This window comes from Nothoprocta perdicaria, unplaced genomic scaffold (genome assembly GCF_003342845.1).
Source record: "Nothoprocta perdicaria isolate Ctin4 unplaced genomic scaffold, notPer1 scaffold_138, whole genome shotgun sequence".
NCBI classification, from domain to species: domain Eukaryota; kingdom Metazoa; phylum Chordata; class Aves; order Tinamiformes; family Tinamidae; genus Nothoprocta; species Nothoprocta perdicaria.
Window position 1 is genome coordinate 1197599 of NW_020454516.1, and position 25966 is coordinate 1223564.

At 50.6% G+C, this 25966-nt stretch overlaps 1 protein-coding gene across 1 annotated transcript; it reads right to left on the minus strand.

Annotated features, from left to right (window-relative positions):
- Window positions 1–12666: 12666 nt before the first annotated feature.
- LGALSL (galectin like) lies at window positions 12667–18090 on the minus strand. The gene is made up of 5 exons (XM_026034003.1): window positions 18052–18090; window positions 17871–17942; window positions 17711–17799; window positions 17207–17384; window positions 12667–14906 (listed from the first exon to the last, which is right to left on the minus strand). Exons 1-5 carry the CDS (start codon window positions 18082–18084, stop codon window positions 14763–14765), a joined length of 516 nt encoding a protein of 171 aa, XP_025889788.1. The 5' UTR covers window positions 18085–18090; the 3' UTR covers window positions 12667–14762.
- Between the last annotated feature and the right edge of the window lie 7876 nt (window positions 18091–25966).

Sequence of the window (25966 nt, forward strand, 5' to 3'; positions counted from 1 at the left end):
ARGAAAGCTAGAAGATGTAACTGCATCAACGGCCCCATCTCTTGGGATTCTTAATGGTCCCTGCGTCACAAAATTGTGCTTAAACAGTTCTGGATGTGCTAGCTGCAAAGAACCTCATTTAGTTACACAGAGAGATGTTCTGCAGCTATTTTAGGTTGGTCTTAGAAACCTCTTGCATCCCAAAAGCCCTTGGGTTCATTGTCCTGGCTTATTTGTGCAAGGATAGGGTTGCTGACAGTAAATACTGGTTTTATTTGTTTGTTTTGCTCCTTTTTGAGTCCCAGCTATGCCTGCAGYTGGGTTATAGCACTCGTTCTTGCTATAGGATGTCTACTCTGAAGATTAACAAGCTCATGATGGCCAAAACAGTCCCATTTTTCTGTGGTTTTACCCCATATCGTCAAGGCAGCAGACATTAATGACCTCAGTGAGATAACACAGTAYACCAGGTTTCAACATACTTGAACATGGAACTCCTCAGCAGCACCTGCAAAGTGAATGTTAGCATGGGTACATTTGATAAGGAAGGCAAGGCTTGTGAAAAGAGGCAATAAATGGTAAAAATAAAAAATGGTAAAAAGTCACGAGCTCCCGGAGACGCTGGCACTTCCTCAGGTGTGAGGGGGAAGCAGCAAAGTTTAGCACAAGTGCAGGCTGAAAACTGTGACTTCAGCTGCAATTTAATTATGTTACTCAGCCCAGGAGGGAGAGAAAAGAGCTGACAAGTGCAGCAGCCCACGAAGCTATGACCAGTTTATTGAGAAACGGGCATCTGAATTGATGCATTGGCAACACTCAACAAGTTCTCTCGGGTCTGACATTTCCTTCTCACAAAATCTCGTCCCCTGTGAATACCTCTGCTGTCAGCAGGAAACCAGGAAGGATTTCTAGCTCTCTCCATGGCAGAGCAAGGCTTGCCAGTGTCACTGTCCTTTTTTCCTTCAATAAAAGCTCTAAATGCAGAAAGCCAATAAGGAAATAACTCAAAATTACTCATTTCAAGACACTCCCTTGCCTTTAAGAGGCCTGGCTTGTGAGTTTGGGACGTTTAAGATGAAAAGCACTAAAATGTTTGAAGACCATTGTTCCATTTTAATGTTACAGTTCCTAATTCATTTATYGCAGAGTTGATTTCCATAGCCATCCTCCTCATGCTTTTCCTGCTCTTTGTGAAGGCAGGAGCTCCCAAACTCCTCTGTGGATCGGGTAGAAGTGGAAACTCCAGGGTACAAAGTACTAGTGCTGTGTGTGATGATGACTACTGTTATTGCAGTCTCATACTGAGCTGCTCGGGGTGGTAAAACACATGCCCGTAATCTCTATTAATATCTATTTTAAGGCCTTTTCACATCTTAAGACAGATGAGCTTGCTTTGGAGGCTTAGCAACATATTTATTTGCCTTCGTAGTTGGTTTTCTTTGTGCATAGATAAATGTTCTTATACTTAATAAGGCCTGCAATATAGAGGAAATGCAATAAGGACTTTTCATATCTATATGTGAAGATGTCAGGGAAATTCAGAGGCCTTCCAAAACTGCCCAGACGAGCAGCTCAGCATAATAGCAGTCCTGAACGCAGGCAGGATGGTCTTGGCTGAAAATCTGACCACAATTATTTGGGGTAATATGGCTGGAAGTTGAAGCCATGCGTACAGTGAGCTTCCAGTGACAGAGATGGTCAGAAACAATGTTATGGAGAAGCCCCAAATAACTAATAGTGAGATAACTCATGGCTATTATTAAGTTTTCAACAATATCCAGCACTGCCGTCATCAGGCACTTATTTTTCTGAGCAGATGTTAAGAAACAGAGGTAATCATATTGATAATGATGATGATGCAACTGTTTCGGACAGGTTTTCCTAGTGAATCAACATTATGACTAACAGTGAYGAATATGAATTAAGAAAATAAATGGAGAAATTTTTAATAAGATTATGTCTTTTTCTCACTAAATAGCAAAATGTCCATTGCAAGTGGAAGTGGGATTTAGTTTCAGATTTTAAAATATGAATGGCTGAGGTTTTTCTGGATTAACGGAAACTCCCATGCCAAAATGCAACTGTGGTGCAGAGMCAGTAGCTCCTTTCACAGATATTTGCTCAGATTCCAGGCCCTTCTGCCTGCTTCAGCACAGGTAAAAGTGCCCAGGAGAGGAACAGCAGGACAAGAGATCGACAGATCAAATCTGAAGCAGATCACAGATCAAATCTAAAGTACATCTTGAAGAATTCTCCTCCGTGCCCATTTACCCTCCTGTGCGACGCTGATGAAACACAGCTCCCGACAGCATCAGAAGCACCAAGACCTGTCTCSCCAACACAAGCAGATTGTCAGGAGTTTTCAAGGAGGAACTTTGCATTTTCCTGCCTTTAYGGAATAGCCAGGCGGCGTTTGCTCCCTGCTCATGCGGTAGCAAATTGCTGCATTTAAATGAACAACTGATTGCTGTTTGCAGTCTGCTTGCATGCAAGTGGCATTGGTCCAGTTGCCCAGTTGTGGAATGTTACATGAGTAGAGCAGCTGTAATTATATCCACATTTGGCTGCAATCCATATTTTGTCCATTTTTATCCATATTCTGCTGCACAGGGTCCTGTTGTCCCCTTCGGCAGCAAATCCCCTGGGCAGAGAACATTTCCTCAGTAACTCACTAGTTCAGCCCTGTTTAGTTCCCAACAAAACCCTTCCTAGGGCCGCAGCTACCACCAAGTGCCGAACGGGCTTAGGAGACATCGCGGCTCACGAGATCGCTCGCACTTCCCCGAGCAGCACTAATTCCTCATGCAAAATCTCTTGGCAATGGCCAGAATTGTCCGAGGAGYGCGGGAGGGACTTTCTGGAGGTTTTCTTCCCATGCTGGTGGTGCTGGAGCTCAGTTTCTGCCCGTTGTCCCTTTGCAGATTCACTTGAGGGATGAGCAAAGCATAAACCCAACTTGTTGGGATGGGTGCTGCGAACCGACCTGTCCTTCTCCCCTCTGTGGCTGCACAAAGTGTCTTCTAGTCCTTTTTTTCTCTATGAATGCCTTCAGATGCAGCACGACTGCAGGTTACACTGAAATTTTTCCTCTCTGCGGTTCTAACCCATCCAGAAATGCTGGAATTACCCTCCGGGCTAAGCCCTGCAGTGTTACTTACACCTTCCTGGTTTTGGCTATTTTTACGCCGTTAGGAGCTAGGCCACTTCTCTGGAGAGCGCCTCTCTCTCAGTCTGAAGCTGCAGACAGAGCTACAACTTTGTGCTACCCGAAATTAAACAAATAAAGGGAAAACACGGCATGCAGAGCGGCACAAAGAGGCCTTGTGCGCCTGGGTTTGCCTTGGGGCCTCCCTCGCCTCAGTCAGGCGCTGCTTTGTGCCGCTTACTCCGGGGCCTGTAATTCCGATGGAGAGCGGATCAGATAACTTTCTTCCCCCTGCACAATTACTACCTTTTTACTGCTGGGTGTGCTGAGGTGCTGGTGGCACCGTGGAGCTGCAGGCCTCCCCCGGGGCCTGGATCAGAGAGCGCTGTGGCGGGTTGTTCTCTCCTGTAGGCCTGTGAGGAGCCATCACTGCATTACAGACTCATGTGTGGCCTTTCCCCAGGCTCCTTCACGAGCAAAAAGTGTCGTTTCTGCAGCAAATGCTGCGCTTTTGTGTCCTGAGCTGAGAAATGGCCACTCTTCTCCAGCACCGCGACTAAGACTAGGAGGTCGGTGCGCTAAGCAAGACCAAGGTGGGCCTAGGAATGACCCTGGACTAGTCTCCRTGTTCCCCTTGGGAGATGTAATTTTCTGGGAGAAAATTGTGTGGGGAACGGGTGAATCACACAAAAAGCAAGGGATAATCCCCACAGTTATGGGAGCTAGTGTGTGGAAAACATGCRGGATTTGTGGGAACATCTGTGTTCACACACAGTGTTTGTGTGATCTTGTATTTCCCTCCGGTGCTTCTGACTGATGTTGAATGTGACTATTTTGTGTGCTGGAAAGCAAATATTGCTTTTTTATTGCAAATACTGCTTCCCTTCAGCAGGGAAGATGCTCTCTGCATGTCTCACTGCGCTCCCGTCATCTGCCTGTGGAGCCAACAGCGTCACTTTTACCTCGGAAATAGCTGCCGGAAAAGAGGGATCATTCTGGGGATTAAAAGTGCTGATTGGCTTCATTGGCAAAATGCAGAACGACGCGGATACCTACCCGGTGCACATACACGCAGGTTGTGGACTCACCAGCATTAACAGCGTTTTGGCTGCCAAAAATAAAGCTGTGTGCATCTGCATGTGTGATTTTACACTTTCCCTGCGAAGGGCAAGGAAATGAGTGCGACGCCTGCTTTTTGGGTGCTTAATATTGCTTTTCTGCACGAATGTTTTCTCTGAGGACTAAGTGCCCGGTGTTTTAAAGCTAATGGGCTGCTCCCATGTGAAAGTCCCTTGTAGGATACGCCAGAGGAGCCAACCCAGAGGACTGGCCCAAGTCATTCCTCAACCTCTCCTCCATTGACTTGTTTTATCTTTAAATTACACTCTTAGAGCTCTCCCTCTGTTGAAATAGGACCACATTGGCCCAGATATTTGCTCATAGGAGGTTTAGATTGATCCTCACGTAATCAGAGATCAGTGGGTTTTCTGCTCGTTTCTACTGGGGTGTATCAGAAGGGACTTTCATGATATGAAGAGTATAAAATAGGCACAAATTGGAAAGGATTCAGGCTCTGAATCTTTAAGCTCTGAAGGCCTCGCCATCCTGCGCCCCACCGGCAATAAAGAAATAAAAATAAATAAATAAACTGTAAACGGGGAGTCTTGTAGCTGAGTTTTTCCAGTTTAACAAAATGCATGAACATATTGTACATATCACGTCATGTCATCCCCAGATTTTTACTCAGACCAAGTAGATACCGAGACTGAAGTGAGCAGGAACGCATCAGGACCCCTGCRTTTGGCTGCGGCTGCATATAAAAATAATATTGTCTTAAAAATGAAAGGCCTGGGTCCTGCGTCTGCTGAGCAAGGGTTTCCGTGCCCGTGTTCTCCCCCTGTGCCGGCAGATTGGCACAGTGGGATGCATCCAGACTGAGGCTAAGCAATCAGCTGGAAGGCTGTTATCTCTGCGCCGAGCCACGGGCCTCTTCCCTCTGTGTTTCCAGGAGAAACTTCCATTCCTGCCGGCTTTGGTGGAGGCTCCGGTGTTCCGGGACGCTGAATGTTTTCACATACATCAGAGCGTTGCCGCTCGCTGGGCGCGAGCCAGGCGCATTGTCTCCATCTCATCCCCCAGAGGCGATCATTTAATAATTAATACCTATTACTTATACCTTTCGGTAAAGCGCTCCAAAACACCTGGCCTGACTCATGGGCTTTGTGTCTCCAGTGAGCTTGCACCCATCCCTGGTGTTCAACTGCTTTGGAGGGATAGATTTTAAGGTCTTATAAAGTCATGGACTAAACTGAGGACCCAGAACAGCTCGGGGCAGGTTTATCTGCTGCTGTAACATCCATGGGGTGGGATGGATCTGGGTTTATTTACTGTGCGTTTAAAAGAGGAGCCTACCAAGGAGGGAAGGCTAAATATTGAAGAAGTCGGTATTACAAGATCTGGTTTTCAAAGAAACGCAGCGGCCGCCGGCTCTGGTAGCTCGTTTTCTGAGCAGGTGCTTCTTCCATATGCAAGAGTGAGAGTTCAGAAGGACAGTGACAAAAAATAGCCTGTTCAGTCTGAATATAATGATAAATTCCCTCTTGCAGGACACGACCCTGCTTTCTCTGGCTGCCTCTGGAAGGGGAGGCAGGTGCCGTTTCCCCATTGCTCCCCATCTCCGGCAACTCAGCACCTGGCTGAAAGCCACGAAAAGTTCCCCTAACCAATAATTATTTTGGATCTGCCTCCTAGGAAGCTCCGCCGTAAACAGCCTTGGAGGTTATTAAAAATAAAGGAAGGCCGCATGTTTATAGAGCCCTTTCCACATCCCTTGGCTTGTGTCGCTTACTCCTACGTGCAGAAGGACGTTGCGTCACCGTGGGCTGCTGCCGAGGAATGTGGTGGAGCTGCTGTCCCAAGCACACGCTGTGGATGCCTTTTTTGTTGGATGAGAAATGCCTCACCCTCCATTCTCAGCAGCAAAACCCATCGCTATCCTTTACCCTCGTGGAGTGCTCGTTTCCATCCTAGGAACGGGTGCTTCAGGAAACGCCTTGGAGTTGTCTATCTTTGGCCTATCATGCCAGGTATTTATTTATTTATTTATTTATTTATTTATTTATTTATTTATTTATTTTTGCCTCAACTATGGGGCGTACACCCATGTGAAAGATGTCCTACATGTACGTGTGGGTTAGAAGACAGGAGCTCTTAAGGTCTCCTCATGGACATCGGAGCTAGAGCTTCTGGAGGGCCAATCAGGACATCAAAACTGTCCCTCCTACATCATCCTCTGGAGGAACCTCTTTCCCCTGGATATATAGAGAACCCACAGAGACCAGACTCAATTACTGGAGCTGAAATTAGGTGCTGCTCTCAGTGCTGTGAATACTCCACAGTTTCAGCTACTGCTCACCCACAAAGACACTTCCAGTTTGCCCATTAAAGTAGGTGCTCGGCTGGCATAAGCAAAAGAAAAACAAGCAGTCCTTGTGGAAAATGGTGTCTTAAGCATCAATCTTTATTGCACCAAACAGCCCTTTGAAATCCTCGCGCTGGGAAGCTGTTGACACACGTTCGAGTCACTCTCCCACCTTCTCCCCATAAATGCATGTGTAATTGTGTTTGTGTACACTGGTTACGTGTTGCTGGGGAAGCTTTGGCATGCTGATATGTATCTGCATGCCAACCATCGCCGCCAGTGCCTCCGTGGCTGTATATGGAGATTCACCTGTGCTGGTATCCCAAATTTCCCGTCGGATCTGTTCGATGTCCAAAGCGAGCGGCTCAGAGACGCGCTCAAGACGGGTGCCAACATCTGGCAGCAAAAACTGTGTCCTCCCATTGGAAACCCACCTTGCTTGGCCCTGGAAGCCACGAGGGGCATCTCTTCCCACCAGCAAAGGACAAAGTGGTCGGAGTCATTGGCTGCAGTCATCCTGGGGGGCGTAGGAAAGCCCGAAAGCCCCCAAAACCCTTCCAGAAATGAAGGTCACACTGTGTGTGCAACGTTTTCACACTCAGATTTCCCAGCCCTCTACTACAGCCCTTGCGTAGGCTTTTATCTTGCAGTTGCATCGGGGACCATCCCACCACCTTCAGTTTACCACCTTCAATTTACCTCGACTCCAGCGGCTGCTAATTGTTATCGTGTGGATTGATGCCGCATGCTAATATGTTTTTAGAAAAGCTTCCTGTCTGGTGCTTGGTTATTAGGGGAAGAGCTCTGTGTACCTTGAAGCAGGTGATGAGAAACATGATGAAAGAGCAGAAAAAGATAAAAGATCCTGAGGAGGTGGTTGAGTCTTCTCTTTACCCGTCCACCTACTACAACATTCGAAGATATTTAATAAAACTGATAAGTGGCATGCTAAATTTGGACAGAGAGGAGCTTTCTTTGCAAAAGGTTTTGGTGAAATTGGTGGGCGGTATCAGCACATGTGAATTTAACAGAATTATGGAAAAAAACACCGGGCACTTAAAAGCCCCCAACACCAAAATGTCGTGTTATAACATKAAATATAAAAATGCAAGTGTGCTGAATAAACTTCAAACCAATTCTACTCAAAGAGGATTAAAAGAAAACTCTAACCTGGGGCAAGTTATGCTTAGCTCTTTGTGCAGCATCCCCCGTGCTGCCCTCCCAGGCGGGCCCAGGGCATCCGCACGGCCTCTCCCACTGWCCCGAATGGGTCCCGAGTTCTGCTCCACGGGAGACACCTGCGGTGCTCCTAGGGAGAAGTTTCCGACCCGGTGGGGGGGACGCGTCGGGTCTGCACGTGCGGTGGGTCTGCGTCCAAGGGGGATTCTGCTTCTCACCGGCTTCCCTTCTGTGCTGGAGCAAACGTCCTTTTCGGAGGAGACCCTGGGAGGTAAAAGCTCTGCCTGCTGGTTGTGGCACTTCCGAGCTGTTCATTCCTGCCCTCCTCTCCTCCACCAAGGAAAAAGGTTCCTGGCACTGTGCAGAAATTCATCTGTTGCCGTTTTAATAGTGTGTGATCATCCGACTGCTACGATTACGCTGAGGGAACCTGTTTCTAATAATACCCCGGTCTCCGGCAGCGGCAGCAGCCGGCGGATCGCGCTCCGGGCTGCCCGGTGGCACGCGGGGTGAAGCTCATCAATGCGGCTGCCAATGCCTGAAAACACCAACGGCCTTTGAGCATCGCTGCTGATTCCCTTTCCTCCCAGCTCACCGTCTCGGAGCCTGCGTTGCTGCAGCTGCAGCGGGACCACCCGTTGGAATGGGCCCGTGCYTCCCTTTCCCTGTGCTAATCAGAGCCCCGGTGCTGCGGAGCGGCTTCCGAATAACATAACTGGCTGCTAAGAAACTCCTGTTTCCTCTCTGTTCTTCACACTCCCTGGCTGTACATGGTAGAGCTATAAATGTCAAGGGGTGTTTATGAATTAACAGGAATTTTAAGGCTTCTCAGCGCTTCCAAGTTTTTCACTCACCCCTCGGACTGTGGCCATCAAGGACACCCCGACCTTTGAGGTGAGCACCCACCAGTGAATCCATGGGGATCCCACCAACAGCTCTTGCTTGTGGGGAGGACCTGCCACCCTCCGGTGAGGATGATGACGGTTTGAATGGCGAAGCTACACACTGCACCCATCCCCTAAKGCCGAGCTGCCCTGGCTTTGCCCCTCAGCTTCTGTTTTTTGGCCATTGGAGCTCATTGAACCTTTCTTCCAAAGTTGGGATGTGAAGGGAATCTCGCTATCCTCTAGGAGGCCTTTGTGTTTTTAAACTCAGTATTTCGTTTTCCCACGGCGACTGTGATCGTCTGTTGCTTTGCCAAGAACGTGTCCTCTACCGAGCCGTATTTTCTGACCCGGATCACTSCAAGGCAGTGAATTTCTTTCCCATTAAGCAGAAAGTTCCTTAGAAAGCAGCCAAGAAAGGCTCCTGCCTGTGTCCTGGAGCAGGCAGCGCTCGGGCTGCTGCCGCGGCTTGTTGTACATCACATTAGTGTCAGCACTGGCTCTTCGCCCCGCACAAGGGCTTTGGAGAGCCACCAGGCTGCAGATGGACGTTCCGAAGCCTGGATGAGATGAGAAACGTGGAACCTTTGGAGAACGTGGGAGCTCAGGGGAAGCTTCAGAGCCAGCTGCTGTTCTTAGGGGAGTTGTGCAAGTTATCATGTAAAAATCAGACCCAGGGCACTATTAGCAGCCGTGTTCGTGGGGTTTCTGTGGGTGAAACCCTYGGCATTAACTGGCTTCCAGCTCCGAGGCGGTTTGTCCGACTGGGCCGGGGCGCTGAGGTGTGGACGTGGTGCTGGAAGGACCTGCCTGGTCGGGAGCTGCGCACGGGCTGCACCACGTCCCCTCCTGCCCCAGGCGCACGCCTGTGTCCTGCAGGTCGAGACAGGAGCTTCTCCGGGGCCTCCGTGGGAGTCAGCAGCCGCAGGGTTGCTGCAAGACGGCAATGCTGCGTGTGTGTCGTTCTCCTTGCAAAAATCCCCCCGAGCAACTACCTGCTGCTGGTGTTCTGGATCCTGCCTTTATGCAGCGTGCAGCCTTGTGCAAAAGGGTTCCTGGCACGTCCATGCCTGAAAGCATCCATAGAGGCGGGCTGACCGAGTGGGAGCGGCTCTTGGGACCCCAGTGGACCTGCTCGTTTGGGACCCGCTCGTTTGGGACCCGCTCGTTTGGGACCCGCTCGTTTGGGACCTGCTCCTCTGTGCTGCTCCTCACCGTGGGAAGGCTCTTTCCTTAGGACGAACCCACCAGTGCAAAACCTCAGCTGAAGCCATCGAAGACGCTGACGGAGATTCCCGCTGGCTCTGAAGCAGATCCGAGCCACACAAATCCCAGGCTGTTGTGGGTATTTTTTTCTCCGTCTTCCTTATTTTGGCTTTGCAGCTGGGTTGCCTGGCGCTTGGCTTGGGTTCGCCGGGTGTCTTGACATGCCCACTTCCTTTTGGGATTGTGGAGAGTAAATAAAGGGGTGATTCCTTTATTCCCAGCCTGGCTGGGAGCTGGGATGGCCACAGATCCATGCTGATGGCTTAGAGCTGGAGCAAAATGTGTGGGCAGCACCTGCCCATTACCATCGTACTGGGAGAAAAATAGAACTAATGAGACTAAAATCTTGCTCATCTGCTATTTCAGATCCTGAGGTTTGCCGCAGAGACCTGACTCCTTTCTGACAACCACAAACATATGGGGAATRTTACTCTTTCCTACTTGAGGTCACATGAATTTTTTCCAATATCTTCAGCTGGAAGAAGCTGAGATGGTGAAACCTCCTCCTGCACCTGCTCAGCATAAACTTAACTCAGGATTGCACCAAAAAGCAGAATAAATTCTGGGCTCCTCACATCTCCAGAGCTGGTCTGGTAGTTTTAAGCAACCTGTAATCCCTGCTCATGCATCTAGCGGCACCAGAGCGAGCTGGACATGCATAGGTTACACTACAGAGAMAGGCTGCTTTCTCTCATGCAAACATGATCGGGTGTCCGTGTCCCAAAACCTGATGTTTTGGCCCTAATTTCAGAGCAGTGCATGTTAACTCCTGCAGTGATGTCAACAGAAACCTTACATCAGGAAGAAAGTTATTCTTTCCTCGAATAAAGTTGTTTGACTGCTGTGCACGTTGCATTTAAGCCAAGGTTTGGCCGTTCTGCACRATGCCTTTAACAAGAGGTCGTTTTGCACGAGCTGCTATCGAAGCYGTGCATCTCACTGCCAAAGTTCACACTAGTCTGGCAAGCAAAAGAGTTAGCAGTGTCTGAGGAAACAGCCAGAAGATGAAAGAAACCAGAAGTTAACGAAAAAAGGAGGGTGTGTAACTAGGATTAGCAATTCAGATAAAAGGCACAACCACCGAGTGAAGATTTCACATTTAAGTTGGTTATCAAATTGGCACAACACACAAAAATAGATCTGTGGTGAGTGATACATATTATTATTATCATTAYTACCGAATCACTTTGTGCACATCCTCACCTTTTAAGATCAGAAGGTAACAACCAAGCAACATTTCCCTGGCCACCTGCAGAAGTTCCTGCAGGGATGGCCGCGGGAGAGGCAGGTCTAGCCAAGGCACATGAAGCATCTGCAGCTCCTTTCTTCTCCCTGTTGGGGCCCACACGCTTCCTTGCAGAGTGACCTTTTCCTGCAAGAAAAGATCCTTTTCCTGCAAGAAAAGATCCAGTTTTGGATGCAATGCACTGCTTGGTTGTCCACAGGAGAGGATACCTTAGTGCCACAGCCCCTGCATTTCCCTGTTATTTACTTTTTTAGGAGCCTTTTTCAAAGGCGGAAGGTAGCTCTTGATCCCACTGCTGTTCACAGCATTGGGTATGGGGTTGCACGAGGTCCGTGCACATCCCTGGGAAGCTAAAGCCTGGGCTCTTCCCACCTCCAAAGTGGAGGGAAAAGCCCACCATTGTGGTGGGAAAAGCCCTTCCAGCCCACGGAGCCCAGCCGTAGGAGCGACCTCGCGCCCATGGGGACTGCATTATTACACCCAGCAACCCAGGGCTCCTGCGCCCACCGTCGTCTCCTTTTCCCCCTTTAAATCCTGCAAGGCCAAATCACGATGCTGCTCATGCCAAAATCTCCGAGCTTCCCTCTTGGGCTCCCTTTGGAAGAAGGGCAGGAGTGGGAAGGGGCAGAGCAGAGCACCAGCCCTGCCGAAGGATGCTCTGCCCCAAGCAGCACCCACTCTCAACCGGTTTTGCGGTATTACRCCGATTCCTTCTCGAGGAGAATGCAGTATAAGGTAGTGCAAGTTCACAGGGACAGTATGTGAATATTTAGCACAAAATGTTCTCTCAAGGTGGGGCAGACTTTTCTAGTTGGGACACAAAAAGAAGGTGTTGCATAATGTTTTCCACAACTTGGCCGTGAAAAGGCTGAAATATGTTTAGACAACGACCATCTCACATGAGCACTGCGAGGAGCTTTCTGAGTAGACAATACCCTAGTTTTTTAAACTATATTGCCTTTATAACAACTAATTCCAAACAGTATCAATGAATTTGGGAACAGGTTTTCTTTGACTTTTTCATTTTTAGAGAACAGCTCGAGCTCTGCTAAGCAGAGGGATTCCACTCCACGTGCCTTTCCTCTTCCTTCAGGTCAGGATTCACCTGCTGATTCAGAGGGATCAACGGAGATATTCGGCTAATAGATCCCAACAAGAGATTTCCAGTCAATCCATGCACTCCCTTGTTCCTGAAGAATCCTGCAGAATTATATTCCAAGTACAGATCTGAACAACCTCTCAATTCTGGAGACCAAGCAACTCGGATATAATTTTGCATCACAGTCTCCCCTCTTAAGCATCTGCATTTGGCTCCAGGCATAACCCAACAGAAACATTTCAGGCCTTGGTTTTCTCGGGCTTACGAGGTGTGTGAAAGCTACAGACCATTTCGAAGCTGGAGAAAAATCCAAACAGCTCATGTAGAAGCACCTTTCCCTTGGATTTTTATTATTATTCTTATTTTTAAATAATATATTTTGTACCAAAACACTGTCAGCATTCTTTATACAATGGAAAATGACGCCGCCATCATGTATTATGTAAAAGAATAAAAACAGAGCAAGACAGGAATATTTCATACCAAGATTCAATCTGTAGTGCAGAGTCCAAYGTCAATCCTAAAGCCACACACCAAATAAAAGGATCTGAATAAGAGCAGGCTCGGGCTTAATTGGAATAAAGGGAAGAAATAAGTCAGGGAACTTCCAGCGTTAAGGCTAAAACTTTGATTTTTAACTTCTGTTGTGTAGGTAGCAGCCTGATCCTCAGCTCGTTCAGCCCAGCAGCCCCCGCTGGCTTTGCACGGAGATTTATGCCTGCGAGCAGTAACTCTCAGGCCTTTCTGATTGACCTCAACAGCCTTTGGACGGGAGCCACGGTGGGAATTTCAGCTTGCAGTCTAAGGCTTCTTAACTGCAAGCCAAATTAGCACAAAATGAGGCTTTGCAACTGGCATCCTATCCTTAGCTTTGGATATTCCAGCTCGGGCTGCCTTAAACCACATCTTTATTGCAGGCTTAGCAACATAGTTCTGTTTGTGAGCTCCTTCTCTGCTTATTTTTTTTTTTTTTTTAGTTTTTTAAGACACTGTGCTACAAAAATAGCATATGCATTCCGTGTCTGAGAAAGCCCCTGTATTACACATTTTCAAAATTGCCTAAAAATACATTTATATCATAGCTACTCAGAAAGACCTGCTAGAGCCTATTGTGAGCAGCCAGGGGAAAAAAAAAAAGGTGTAGTCCTACAGAGTTAAGAAAAGTGGTTGTGTTCACTTATAGTGTAGCACAATGACTGTGTTTATACAGCTATACCTTGTATTTAAAAAGCTACTTGAAAAGTTATTATTCATGTGCTGTAGCTGATTTTCAAGCGTTAATAACTTGGCTGTCTAGACAAGTTTTAATTGTCATATCAAAGGCCAAATATGTTCTTAAATAAGTGCAGAAAATCTCCCCATCTCCCCGGGAAAGAGGCTGCCTGCTGAACCAGGAGACTGCCCAATTTAAATTTTTCTCGAGTTATAAAAGCACAGCTAAGCCTACAAATTTGCTATTTAAGTTTTAAAAACAGACTGACCTTAATTCAAACCTATCCTGTGCAGCAAAGTTAGAAAGCCCTGAAAAACAGTTTCTAGTGAATATGCAGAGTTCCCCTTAGCCCCCACCAACCTCCACTCCCGCATTTTCCCAGGGCCTGGAGGGCTCATTAAAATGTAACTAAATGCTCAATAGGAAACATGATTTTTCAAGGATGATATGTTACGTTTAAAAGAACCTAAGACATTTTGTACATTCAGAATGTTTACACGTTGCTGTTCTTACCCATCAGTAATAGTGTTCATTTTTACTAATAATACATACACGGAGTATAAATAAATAAACTACAGGTAAGCTTTAAAAATCGTATTAACAATACATTGTGCAAAAACTCGTAACGATCTACATTCTAGGCAAATACCCTGACTAACATATACAGGCCGTGTACTCGCACCCTCGTGCGGTTTTTAACGCAGCCCTCGGGCCAGGGGGGRGCGATCAGCAAAACGCCTCTGCCAGCTGATTTACGCCCGCGGGAAGCCCAGGGATGTGCAAAAACCTCAGGGGCACCGAGGGGAATTGTGCTCGACTAAGGACTACACAGTTTGATTGTACCCCGTGAAAGCGAGCGGGAGTTTCGCCTCCCGTCTCCTTGCAGCCCTGCGAAGGGCCCCGGCGCGTGCCCCCGTGTGGTGCTACACTACTCCACTTCAGTGCAGAAACAACATTTGCCAAAGGAAAACTGCCTTGTTGTTGTTGCTCTTCGCTCGCTGGGTTTCGCCCGGCGTCTCAGAAATTGCCTTTCTGCGAGATTAACAAACAAAACAAGACCGCAAGTCTTTCCGGATCCGTCCTACTTTGATTATCCAGCACAGGTGAGCTATTTTGATCCAAGGAAAACGGCTCGGTGTCTATTAACCGGCGACGCTCTTTGTTGGGACAAACAACAGCCCAGTTCAACGGCGTGTGAGGAAGGGCCTGCGCACGGGGGAAGGAGCGGGCAGGGCAGCCTCCATCCCACGGCTGTGTCCAGAGGCGGCTGTCGCTTCTCCAAACCGAKGGTGCCGCCCGAGCCGCTTCGGATGCTGCAGTCCTGGCAAGGTCAGCCCAGTTTCGTAAGCTGGAGATCTCCGTTTATCTTTATTGTGTCAATTGCTGACAGTGTTTCAATACGGTGGTAAAAATCAAAGAGTTGGTGACCGTCCACAAATATCCTAAAGCGGGGGTGCTCACAAAGTATCTCAACCTGTAAAAAACAAAMGGATGAGCCATGTTCACAACGTAACTGGGAGGTTTAATTTCGCGGGACACAAAGAGCACTCAGTTACCACTTCATTTACTTGTCCTTGGTGCTGTTGCATGTTTTGCTGCTTACATATCTTGTCACAGGAAGGAGAGCRGCCAATTTGCCCCCTCGGTCCCAGTTACACCACGACAGATCYGCTCCTGCCGCACTGGGACATTAACTCCATCTCACACTGCCATGGCCAGGGTCTCTGGATCCCAGTCCTGTGGCTCCGCAGACAACAGTCCCGCTGCCATTGGGGAATGTGCCTCTTGCAGTGATGCCAGGAGCACACCTAAACTGCTAATTACAGGGGGAAGAACCCCTATCTCCAACCCMTACTTTGCATGCTTTGCTACGATTTATTGCTGCAGAAGGGCAGCTCCCTGTGCAAGGCTCTCCAGACTTGGCTAGTTTTCTGGGAGGAAGCAAGGACGAGGGGAAGACCAGGTTTGCATTTCTTCCCACACGCTGCTGCTGCACAACCGCAGAGGCACCCCGGCCTCCCGGTCGGACTAGACCCTGTCCTGGGGTGATGAGAAGCGGTGCCGGGTGCTCTGGACTCGCTTTGAGCACCGACAGGAGGCACAGGCRGGATTGGCGAGGGATGCGGCTCCTCTCCCCTCCCGGAGCCCTGCGGAAATGCCTGGAATGGCCACAAAGCCTGAACYGGACCATGCGCTCCGAGCGGCTCCGGGCATTCCCGATACTTCTCCGGCTCCGAAGTCAAGCTTCGCAGGAGCTGCCACAGCAGGAGCAGTGAGTTGGGGCATGGAGCCCAGTTGGGACCCCAGCCTGCTCACGCCTCTGGACATGTCTGCGTTTGGAGAGGCTGAGAGCAAAACCTGCAGGGAATCCCTGCGAAAACCTGGCTCGTTTCTAGAGCCTGGGGGCCTGCAGTGAAATGCTGCCTTTTCAGGCACTTGCGTTTTTCCTGTTGAATCCCGGGATGATGCCAGCTTTAGGGCACACYGCCGTGGGAAAAGTGGCCCTGGAGCTGAGAGCACATCCCGTAGCAGGGAAATCCCGCGGCACTGCAGCGAGCGCCTGCGCCTTGTCATGTAAAAGATATGGTTAGTCACCCCGGGCAACTCACTCCAGCACCGTAACTGAAGCGGATCAGGAGCCACCGGCAGGACACCTAACTGTCCGCTTCGTGTGCTCACCCAGAGGGAGGCTAGCCACGGTACGGAGTCAAGCGGGAGCCCAAATCCTGCTTGTGTGGCTGGGGAGAGGAAAAACAAGGCAAAACTCCCCTGGCCCAGTATCTCCAGCAAAGACGTGTGGTACTTCTGTCCTCTAAGGTGTGCTGGCACTAGKGGGACGTCCACAAAAGGCGCTCTAGACGGTGCCTAGCTTGTGTGAGAGCCCTCACTCAAGCTCCAAGCCTAACCCTGTCACCGAAACTCCGAGCCCTTCCGAGTGAGCTTCCCACGCGCGCCCAAGGGTGTTGCCAGCTAGGGCAGCAGGGTGTGCAGGAGCAAGCGGAGCGCGCTCAATTCGCYGCAAAACCAGTCGCAAACACCCTGCAAAAGAGCCCGGGTGTCTGGGTGAGCTTTTGGGGCTGGGGGGATCAGCTTGGGGGAGTTAACAGAGTTTGGCAGCTGGTCGAGCACTCGCGGTTACCGGAGGGGCCACCACGGTTTCCCAAGGGAGTGGAAGGGAGGAAGAGGAGGATTTTTCTGGGTCAGCCTTTTTCCCAGCRTAGCCAAACAGCTGAGAGGAAGCAGCCCTCTGCAGCTGCAGACTTTGTTAGTCCTGATTAGCAAAGACATCTTCACATAACCATAAACACCACAGAGGGAAACCGGCTTCTAGGTCAAGCCAGTCCATCCCTTGCACCGCAGCACTTCCACACGCACCATTTTCAAGCGCCTGCCCACTTGGGATTTAATCCCGAGGGCTCAGGAACGCACAGCACTATTGCTCAGTTATTTAATCTGCTCCCACAGAGCGCTACGGCCAGTGCCACATCCCTAGAGACGAAGGAGGAATGAGATCCTCATTAGCTGCACTCAACTGCAAGCAGCAGGTCCATCACACAAAACCAAAACATGCGGCAGCCCGACCAAGCAGTTACATTCTCCAGTAATAACTTAAAATAACATAGAGGAACTTCTTAATTTATGGCTATAAAACTAGACTCGGGCCATGCGCTTCACGGCGGCGCGTTGCCCTCTCGAGCTATCCCAACACCCGGCGACGTGTTTCCAAGCGGAGCCGCCCGCGCCGCCGCCACCGGCCGCGGCGCCGCTACTCACCCTGAAGGGCTGGTCGGGGATGAAGGGGAAGTAGGGGATGGAGGACTGCTCCTCGCCCCACTCTCCGGCCACGCAGGAGTTCCTCACGAACTGCCGCTCGGTGAACACCGCCTTCAGCTCGATGGCCACGTCGGCCGGGGGGTCCTCCGACTCGCCGCACGTCAGGCGGATGCCGAAGCTGCAACACCGCCACGGAGCGTGTGCGTGCGTGCGCACCTACCCATCCACGTACACACACATATATATACAATATGTATAATATACATGATTCATGGTGCATCCAAGGCGAGCCCCTCACAGCAATGCCCCCTCCGCGGGCCGGAGGAGAAAGCATTGATGGCCACAAAAATACCTGTCCTGGGCAAGGAGGGACGGTCCTGGGGATACGGGGATGGCCGTGGGGATGCGGGGATGGCCGTGGAGATGCGGGGATGGCCCTTGGGATGCGGGGATGGCCCCGGGGATGCAGGGATGGCCCCGGGGAWGSAGGGAAGGGCTCGTTACCTCTCGGGGTTGAGGTCCACGATGCCCATCACCAGGATCTTCTTGCCGGGCCTCATGCCGCCTTTGATGTGGCCGCAGAAGGGGACGATCTGCAAGGGGACACGGGGGTGAGCGGCGGCGCGGGCGGCGGGGCGCGGGGCGCGGCGCGCGGGCGGCTCACCAGGCGCGGGAAGCACACGTCGCCCTGCAGCGGCGAGCCCAGGGCGCTGCTCAGGTGCCCGTCCTCCAGCTTCTGCGGGGAGAAGGCAGGCGCTGAGGCCGGCGGCGGCGAGGCCCCGTCCCCGCTTTCCCTTTCCCGCCCCGCTCCGAGCCCGCCGCCCTGCCCCGCGCCCGGCGCTCACCGGCGCGTCCCGCTCGGCCACGGTGCCCGCCATCTTGTGCGCGAAGGCGGCGCGGGGACAGCGGGCGCCCAGGAGCAGGCAGCGCTGCGGCGGCGCCCGGCCGGACTGGGAAGGAGAGGCGAGCAGGAGGAGGAGAAGGAGGAGGAGGAGGAAGGGGAGGCGGCGGGGAGCGCCCAGAGCCCGGCCCCTGGCCTGGGGGGGAGCCGCGCAGGGCGGCGGCGCCCGCCGCTGCGCCGGCTCTGGCCGGGAGCGATGGAGCGGGATGGAGCGGGATGGAGGAGGGGCGGCGGGATCGGGGCGAGCAAGGGTCGGGAAGAGGAGGGGGGTGAGCGGGGATTGGGAGGGGATGGGGGCGAGGAAGGATTGGGAAGAGGAGGGAGGCGAGCGGCGGTCGGGGAGGGGATGGGGGCGAGGAAGGATCGGGAAGAAGGGGGGGGCGAACAGGGATTGGGAGAGGATCAGTGTGAGGTGGGCTGGGGTCGAGGAAGAGGATGGGGACAAGGAAGGATGGGCAAGAGGGTGGGGGTGAGCTGAGGTCGGGGTGGGGATGGGGGAAAGCAGGGATGGGGCTGAGGGAGGATTGGGAAGAGGATGGGGATGAGCAGGGATTGGGGAAGGGGTGGGTTGAGGAGAGATCAGGAAGAGGCTGGAGATGAGCAGGGATCTGGAAGGGGATGGGGACGAGCAGGGATCGGGAAGGGGATGGGGACGAGCAGGGATCACGGAATCACAGAGTGGCTGAGGTCGGAAGGGACCTCTGGAGATCACCTAGTCCAACCCTCTGCTCGGTGAAGGGGATAGGGACAAGGAAGGATCAGAAGAGCACGGGGACGAGCAGGGATCACAGAATCGCACAATGGTTGAGGTTGGAAGGGACCCGTAGAGATCACCTAGGCCAGCCTCCCTACTAAGGGAGGGAATGGGGACGAGCAGGGATCAGGGAGGGGACAGGGATGAGGCCGGGGTCCAAGCCGGTGACTCCGTGGGCAGCCCAGGCCACGGCCCCGCTCGGGTCTCCCTCCGGCCTCGGCCGTGAAGGAACCTCCTGGGCGCTGGAGGGAGGGCCGGGAGCTCCGAGTCCCTCACCACAACGTTCCCAACAGCCCGAGCTAATTGAGCCAGCTCATTACGGAGGGGTAGCTTCTAATTGCCGGCCAGCTCCTCCGTTGTGCAAGGCCAAGGCGGGAGGAGAAGCGGCTCCCGTGCGCCCTCGCTGTGCAATCCGGCCGTGCCTCAGACACCGCTTTGCGGGGAAAATTGCAGAGAAAATTGCAGAGAAAATTGCCCCTGACTAAAGCCGCCGGCTCTGCTCACGGCCGCCTGGCCGTGCTCGGCATCCCTCGCTCGTCCCAGCGCATACGCAGCAGTGACGCTGTGCACCGTGGCCCTGCAGCGTTTCGGGGTGCAGTAAACAGCTGCGTGGCCACAGGGAAACGCTGCCCAACAGGAGCTGGTGCCATCCAAGCAATCAAGAGCTGCTGGGGAACGTAAAGATTGTGCAAGTGCTCGGAGGAAATGGAAAGATTGTGTAAGGGCTTGGGTGTTTGGCCACGTTTTGGTGGCGTGCACTCCATGGGGAGCGTTTCACGGCGTGGAGGAGTACTCGAGTACCTTCCTCAAGTAATTCGAGGAGCCCGAATCCATAAAGAGAGCAGTAACGTGAAACCACGGCACGTCGAAGGGGCTGGCATTCGAGGCGGGCTCTCCACAAAGAGGAGCTGGAGGGAGCTCCAGGGGTTTGTCAGCCCCTGGTGCGCTCTCCTCTGCCCTCACCAGTGCTGAAACCACCTCATATATATATATATATATATATATATATATTTAAATTCTGGCCTCGGACAGAACAGAAATGGCCCTAAGGTTTTTATTTCTGTTTGGCGGTACGGTGTTAGGTGATGCCCAAGGAGCTCTTCCCACAACATGTCATCTTTTCCTCTGCTGTAGAAGGAGCCACCTTATTCATTGAATAAAAATATATTTTCTGGACATGGAATCAGGCCAGCYGGTCCTCTGAGCCAAAGCAGGGGTTCTTGTGAGGAGACTGGTTATTATTRTGTCTTTGTTTTGTATCTTGTTTCTGAATAATTAAAGAGAAGGACTTGGCCCTTTGGCTAGCGGCTTTGCCTTGCGTTCATTCTTCTTGGCTTGTTTTCCRCAATCTGGAATAAAGGCAACGTTTGTTCTGCTGGTCTCGGAGGAGCTGATTGGAACAACCTGCCATTCGGTGGGGAAGGCATTCCCAGGCCTTTAAGGAACGTCCGTGCCTTTCTGCTGCTCCGTCATGTTCTCATCTCGTTCCACTACAGACCAGGAGGACATTGTGTGGCCTGGTGGCCCCACCAACAAGGCAAAGCTGGAGGTGAGGGAACCAGGGGCTTTGCCGGCTACTTGGTGTCTCCTGGTGAGGTTTGCTGCAGCAGAAGAGGTCCATCCACCCTAGCAGTGCCCAGCAYTCCCAGTGGGAGCTTCCCCGCGGTCGCCCTCTGCAAAGAGCCCGGATTACGAAGTCGCAGGGCATGAGCACCATTTGGGAGCAGCTCACGATCTGCCCAGCCCAGCCACCAAAGCTTTTGCTGAGAACTGGCAAACCCAGAACTTCATCTTAATCTGAGCACCTTGTATCTTGCAGCCACTCCCTTGGATGACTTGGAGAGGCGCATCCAGCYGCCCTTCACCGAAAAGGAATGCCGCGCGGTCACAATCTTGGTGTGGTGTAATTACCCTGCCTCTCTTGCCCCATTACCACTGGCACTGCTCTCCTCACGCCTGGCGTTACAGGCTGACATGTCCAACCTCTCTGATTCTTTTTATTTTCTTGTTTGGGGTTTGTTTTTTAATGCCTGGGAGCAGATGGGAGGTGTTGCTGGTTTCGTGGAAGCCTCCTTTGGTTTCTGTGTGGCAAGGCACTGAAGTGCTGCTTTCTGTAAGACTCTGAAAAAGCTGAGTAATAAGATACAGAAGAAAGTCTGGCAACGAGTTTTTATTCACATGAGCAAGTTGTGGCTGGAGCCAAGTGCTCTATGATGTTTTAATAGAAAAATAGCTCGGGGGATTTCCTCCCTTCCAGAGCTACTGCTGGGCGCTCGCAGGGCTGATAGGCAGTGGGCTCCTCATCTTGACCTCCGTAGCTTTGCCCCTGCMAATCCCTGGGCAGAGGTTTGGGGCACCGAGGGCAACCTTGCCTGAGCTTGCCTGGTGCCCAGGGCACAGTTCCTGCTGGAATCAGCAATGGATGGACAGCACAGCGGGAGTTGCTCTGCTCTGGCTCTTGTCGTTGCTCCAGAGCATCCACTGGGTTGCTCCCAGGAAATCCCAGCAGCTGGTATCAGCAGGGCGAACTGATAGGATTTACCACTCTGGCACCCAGGGCAGACCCCGTCCGTTTGCCCTTTCACACTGGCTGACAKTTTTGCGGCCCATTTCACAGATTGAAAGTGAAAACTTGACGTTATTTCACACGACTTTCTTGCTGCTGGTTGACTGCCGAAAGGCTCTGGTCTGAGCCTTGCCCCTCGTGTTCACACGCTCAGTGCACGAGAGGAGGTCGGCTTTCTGGGGCCCTCGGGATCRTTGATCAGGAAACTCGTGTGCGGAGCTGAAGCGGGTGGGTAAGTGCCTGGGTCACACGCAGACCTGCTGCACGTCTGCTGTGAGACGTGTGTGGGTCAGAACTATTTGTCTTGCAGATTAATTACTGGACTCTGCACCAGGAACCCGAGGTACGCACATAAAAGCACAACAGATAAGGCGCTGGTATTGGCTGATAACTGATCATGTTCAGGATCTTTGAGCACTTCCAGCCCTTTCCTAGGGAATCAATGCCCAATGCCCAGTGGTGGGAGCTGGAGGCGTCTACAAGGGACAGACTCTTTTTTGTGCGTTTTGGAGGCTGTTTTTTTTCCCACTGACTCTTATGTAGGACCTYCTTTGTGTTGCTGCCTCTTAGCACTTCTAATGTGAATCTCATGCTATTGACTTTTTCCTTTCAGTTTCAGTTCTAGGGTCTTGGACATTTCACAAATAGCTTGTGCTTATTTTTATTTTTTTTCCCCAGGCATTTATTCTTTTTCCTAAAGAGGCCATTTCTAGCTCCCGAGCAGGGAGAGCAGTTTGTGCATATGGCTGTTTTGTAAGAACTGAAATCCAGCAGCTGACTGCAAAGGGACTTTCACCGTAAGTATCGGCATGTCATAAAGTCTTTCTACATATGTTCTAAATTATTAGTGATTACTCCATCTGGAAGAGACTTCCTGTTACTTTATATGATCTGAAGGACAGGGTGGGGGCTGTTTACTATTATTAGAAGCTTCAAAGAAAATATTCTCCATTTATAAGTTGAAAGACCTGTCTTATTATTTCCATTTTTACGATGCTTTTCCGCTGACAATTCCTGTCTCTTTCTAATTCATTCCAGCAATTGAAASCTCGACCATGAGAGGGTCAGGACTCTCTTTTTTCACTAGTAGCCCAGCAGCTAGAGCTGTATGTGGAGCTGATCCTGCGCTCAGTTGCATGTGGGTAAGTCAGTGTCTCACTGAAAAAGCAGAGCTCTAACTGGTCAGGCCAGCTGCTGTGTTTGTTTTGGTGCATTAGGAGCAGAGGCCAGTAAAATATTGCCAGCACCCAACTGGGTGCCAAAAGTCGGCAGGCGCAGCTCTCAATGGGCACCCAAGGCCCTGGTGGCTGCTCTTCCTAGTCCAAAAAGGTCTTCCAAAGAGCCAGACTCAGACACATCTGCAGCAGCAGGAGCCAAGAGCAGGCCTGGGGGACATGGGTGGATGCAAGCTCTGCTTTAGACAAAGTTTTGGACCTTTGTGCATGGGTTTCTGGTGCGGAATTCTCACTGAGGTGCTGTAACAGTCTGGACTCATCTTCCCGTTCGGATCACATGAGGAATCCTCCATTAGTGACGCTTTGCTCCGACGGGCGTCCTGCTGTGCATTGCGGCGGTTGAGAGTAAGCTAAATAATTCATTTAGGAAGCAAGTTGTGTTGAGTACACGGCTTAGAAAATGGAAAAGAACAGGACCATTGCAACAGTGACGCAGGGGTGGATTTCAGGTGCAATCCTGGACAGATGTGTTCTCCCCTATAGTTTCTAAGCGTTGCATTTGGTCATTCATTGTTTCAAAATTACCCTCTGTCCCATAATTATCTTCACAGAGGAAGGTCCATCCAAAGTGTTTTCTTGTTTTTGTTTGCCAGAATTGCCTATTGATTTCCATTTTTAATAAAAGGTGAATAAACAAAAGATAGACATGGCAATACTCTCCCCAAGCATTTAAAMGAGAGAGAACACCTATATGTGCTGCAGCACGCTTCATCAGTGGACATCAAAGTGTCTTACAGAGGCCATAATCCTCATTTCAAAGATGAGGAAGCAGAGGTGGTGAGCAGGAAAGTGAGTGAAAAAGCAGGGCAGGAGGCTCCCAAGCCTGTACTGCAGGCAGAGGTGAGGGAACACAGGACACCAAACCTGTCCTGACTTAATCAGGACAACTCAGGTCCCAAGAGCAGTGAAGACCCAGTGGCACTGCAGAAAAGGCAGCAAATCCTTCCACAAGCTGTGGAGCCAGAGAAGTCTGCTTTCCTGCAGTTTGAAGAGTAGTCCAGGGATTGCCTGGTGCTGGCTTTTGGTGGTGCAATCCTAGGATGCCACTGTGGCCTTTCCCCCACCCAGGGCACTTGTGGAGTCTGGCTCCTTAGCTTTGGGATCTGCTTTCCCAAAAATCTGGGGTGCTTGAGAATTTTTGGACACTTTTCCTTTGTGCCAGACGTGACCAGATTRAGCTGGTTGGATCACAGGCTACACGTGCTTGCACCCGCAGAGAGATACATGTGTCATAAGACAGGCTGCATATACAGGTGTGCATTTATCATAATTTATCCTACCCCATACAACTTTGCAATCAGCCAGCATTTTAATATCGTAGAATCCATACTTCTAAACTCCTTTTCTTTTTCCTTTGTAGAGTCCTGAAAGCAGATAGAGGGTGGTAGAGGGATAGCCAGTGTTGTTTAAGCTTACTGGAAAATGCTTTCCAAGAAGAGATACAAAATGCCTCAAAATTGGCCTCCATGTAGCTGCACTTTCTGAGCCCCCCGAGGCTCACTGTGAAGTGAGATTCACTGAAGTTGAATCTACATGCTCTAGGTGTGCCTGCTTGAGCAGGAAGGTTGGACTAGATGATCTCTAGAGGTCCCTTCCAACCTTAAATATTCTGTGATTCTGTGATTCTGTGATTCTGTGATTCTGTGAAGTTACTGCCTTGATGAAAGAGTGCTACCCTTGGGTGCACGGGTTGGTGTGTGCCTGCAGCCGTGCTGCCCTGGGACTGGCTTCTCTTGCATCTCATAGCCCAGAGAGGGGGAGGCTGAGCGAGGGTTTTGATGAGTACAACCAAAGTAGTGATTTTCAACCCTTCTCCATTTTGAATGCTGAAAATATTCTGAATCCAGCCTCCTAAATTGAAACCTGCTGATAATAGGTGCTTGCCTTAGCTTTAAGGGCCCTTTGAAAGTAGGCCATGGACACCAGAGGTCTGCAGACCAAAAGTTGGAAGCAATTGCTGTAAAGAAAACCCACAATATTTGGGGAGTGCTTCCCCCAGCTCAGTTGCATGTGTGCACAGAGAGCTGCCTGGGCTGGCCCCTTGCACCCTGTCCTTGCGCGGGACCCAGCTACACGTGCTGTCCTGGGGAGGCGAGTCTGTGCCAGGCTTGACACAAGCTGTGCCGTGCAGCTCCTGGTTATTCGTGATAACTGCTTTGGAATAGATTGCAGCATAGCCCTCTGTTCCGGCAGCCGAGCGCTGCGAACGGCAGGAACCAGGGGCAGGTCGTGCCAGCGCCGCCGTTCACCCCCTTTGACCTTCAGCTCTTTCTTCTCCATGAAGCCCATGATACCCGTCAATTAAAAAGAGGCAGGATTGTGTTCTTAGCCCACAGGAGTGAGAGTTTTAATAATAAACTTGCCAAGATGATCAAATGAAATGTGCTATATAAATGCAGATTAATGTTACTAGAAGGCCTGGGGGTTCTTTACCCTCTGTGTCTTTCTTTCTGTGCTGTCTGCCAGCAGACCTGAATACATTTGCTCCTCAGATTAATAATCTCAGGTGTAATATCAACTAAACACACTTTTTTTTCTTTAWGTTCTGAATATTATGACACATTGTACTATGCACCCTATGATAATTACTTTTTAGCATCTCTGTTATTAGTGCATCTCTCCATATTTTTGTTGTTAGAGATCCCAGAAGCAATATTTATGGGCAGACCACAAAGACCTGCTAGTACTTCAGTTTTACAGTTTGGAAAACTGAGGCCCATTTTCCAAGCAAACGSTTTGAGCCGGTGGTGTTGAAACTGGATCTCCCACGTCTCACATGCGCTCTCTCCAAACACCAAAAATCACCGTGTTTTCAAAAACACCAAAGACTATTAATTATAGGACCTAAGCACAGAGTTTGCAAGGGAAAGTAAATTTGCTAAACAAAATTGTTTCTCCATCAGTACACTGTGAGCAGAGTGCTCGCTAGGTGCTTTGCTAGTTGGGATCCCTGTGTGTCTGGCTGCTCTTGCAGAGATGTTTGATCCAGAGGCGAAAGCCCTCGCTCCTACCAGGAGCTCCTACTCTCCTGGCTGCCTACTGAATCTTTTAGATCTCCTTGTATATCAAATAATACATGTTTTCTCTTAATTCAGAGGCTTTTGCTGGTTGCCATTATGTTCCTTTGACCAATAATACTTTATAGAGTTAATATCTTGGAGACTGTGGTTCGTGAAGAGTCATTAGGAGGAAATGCACAAATGGTGTTAGAGAAGGGACAGTTAAGGGACCTAAAGGTCCCTTTTCTCCACACCTTACCAGGAGAACAGCCATGTCACTGGCCTTGACATCTTTCTCATGCTTT

What these genes read in the sequence shown, in the direction of transcription:
- LGALSL (XM_026034003.1), bottom strand. Translation starts at nt 18,084, where the DNA reads ATGGCGGGCACCGTGGCCGAGCGGGACGCGCCG. An exon ending in TGGCCGAGCGGGACGCGCCG is followed by an intron (nt 17,943 to 18,051) that starts GTGAGCGCCGGG and finishes TTCTCCCCGCAG; the next exon opens with AAGCTGGAGGACGGGCACCT. An exon ending in TCCCCGACCAGCCCTTCAGG is followed by an intron (nt 14,907 to 17,206) that starts GTGAGTAGCGGC and finishes TGTTTTTTACAG; the next exon opens with GTTGAGATACTTTGTGAGCA.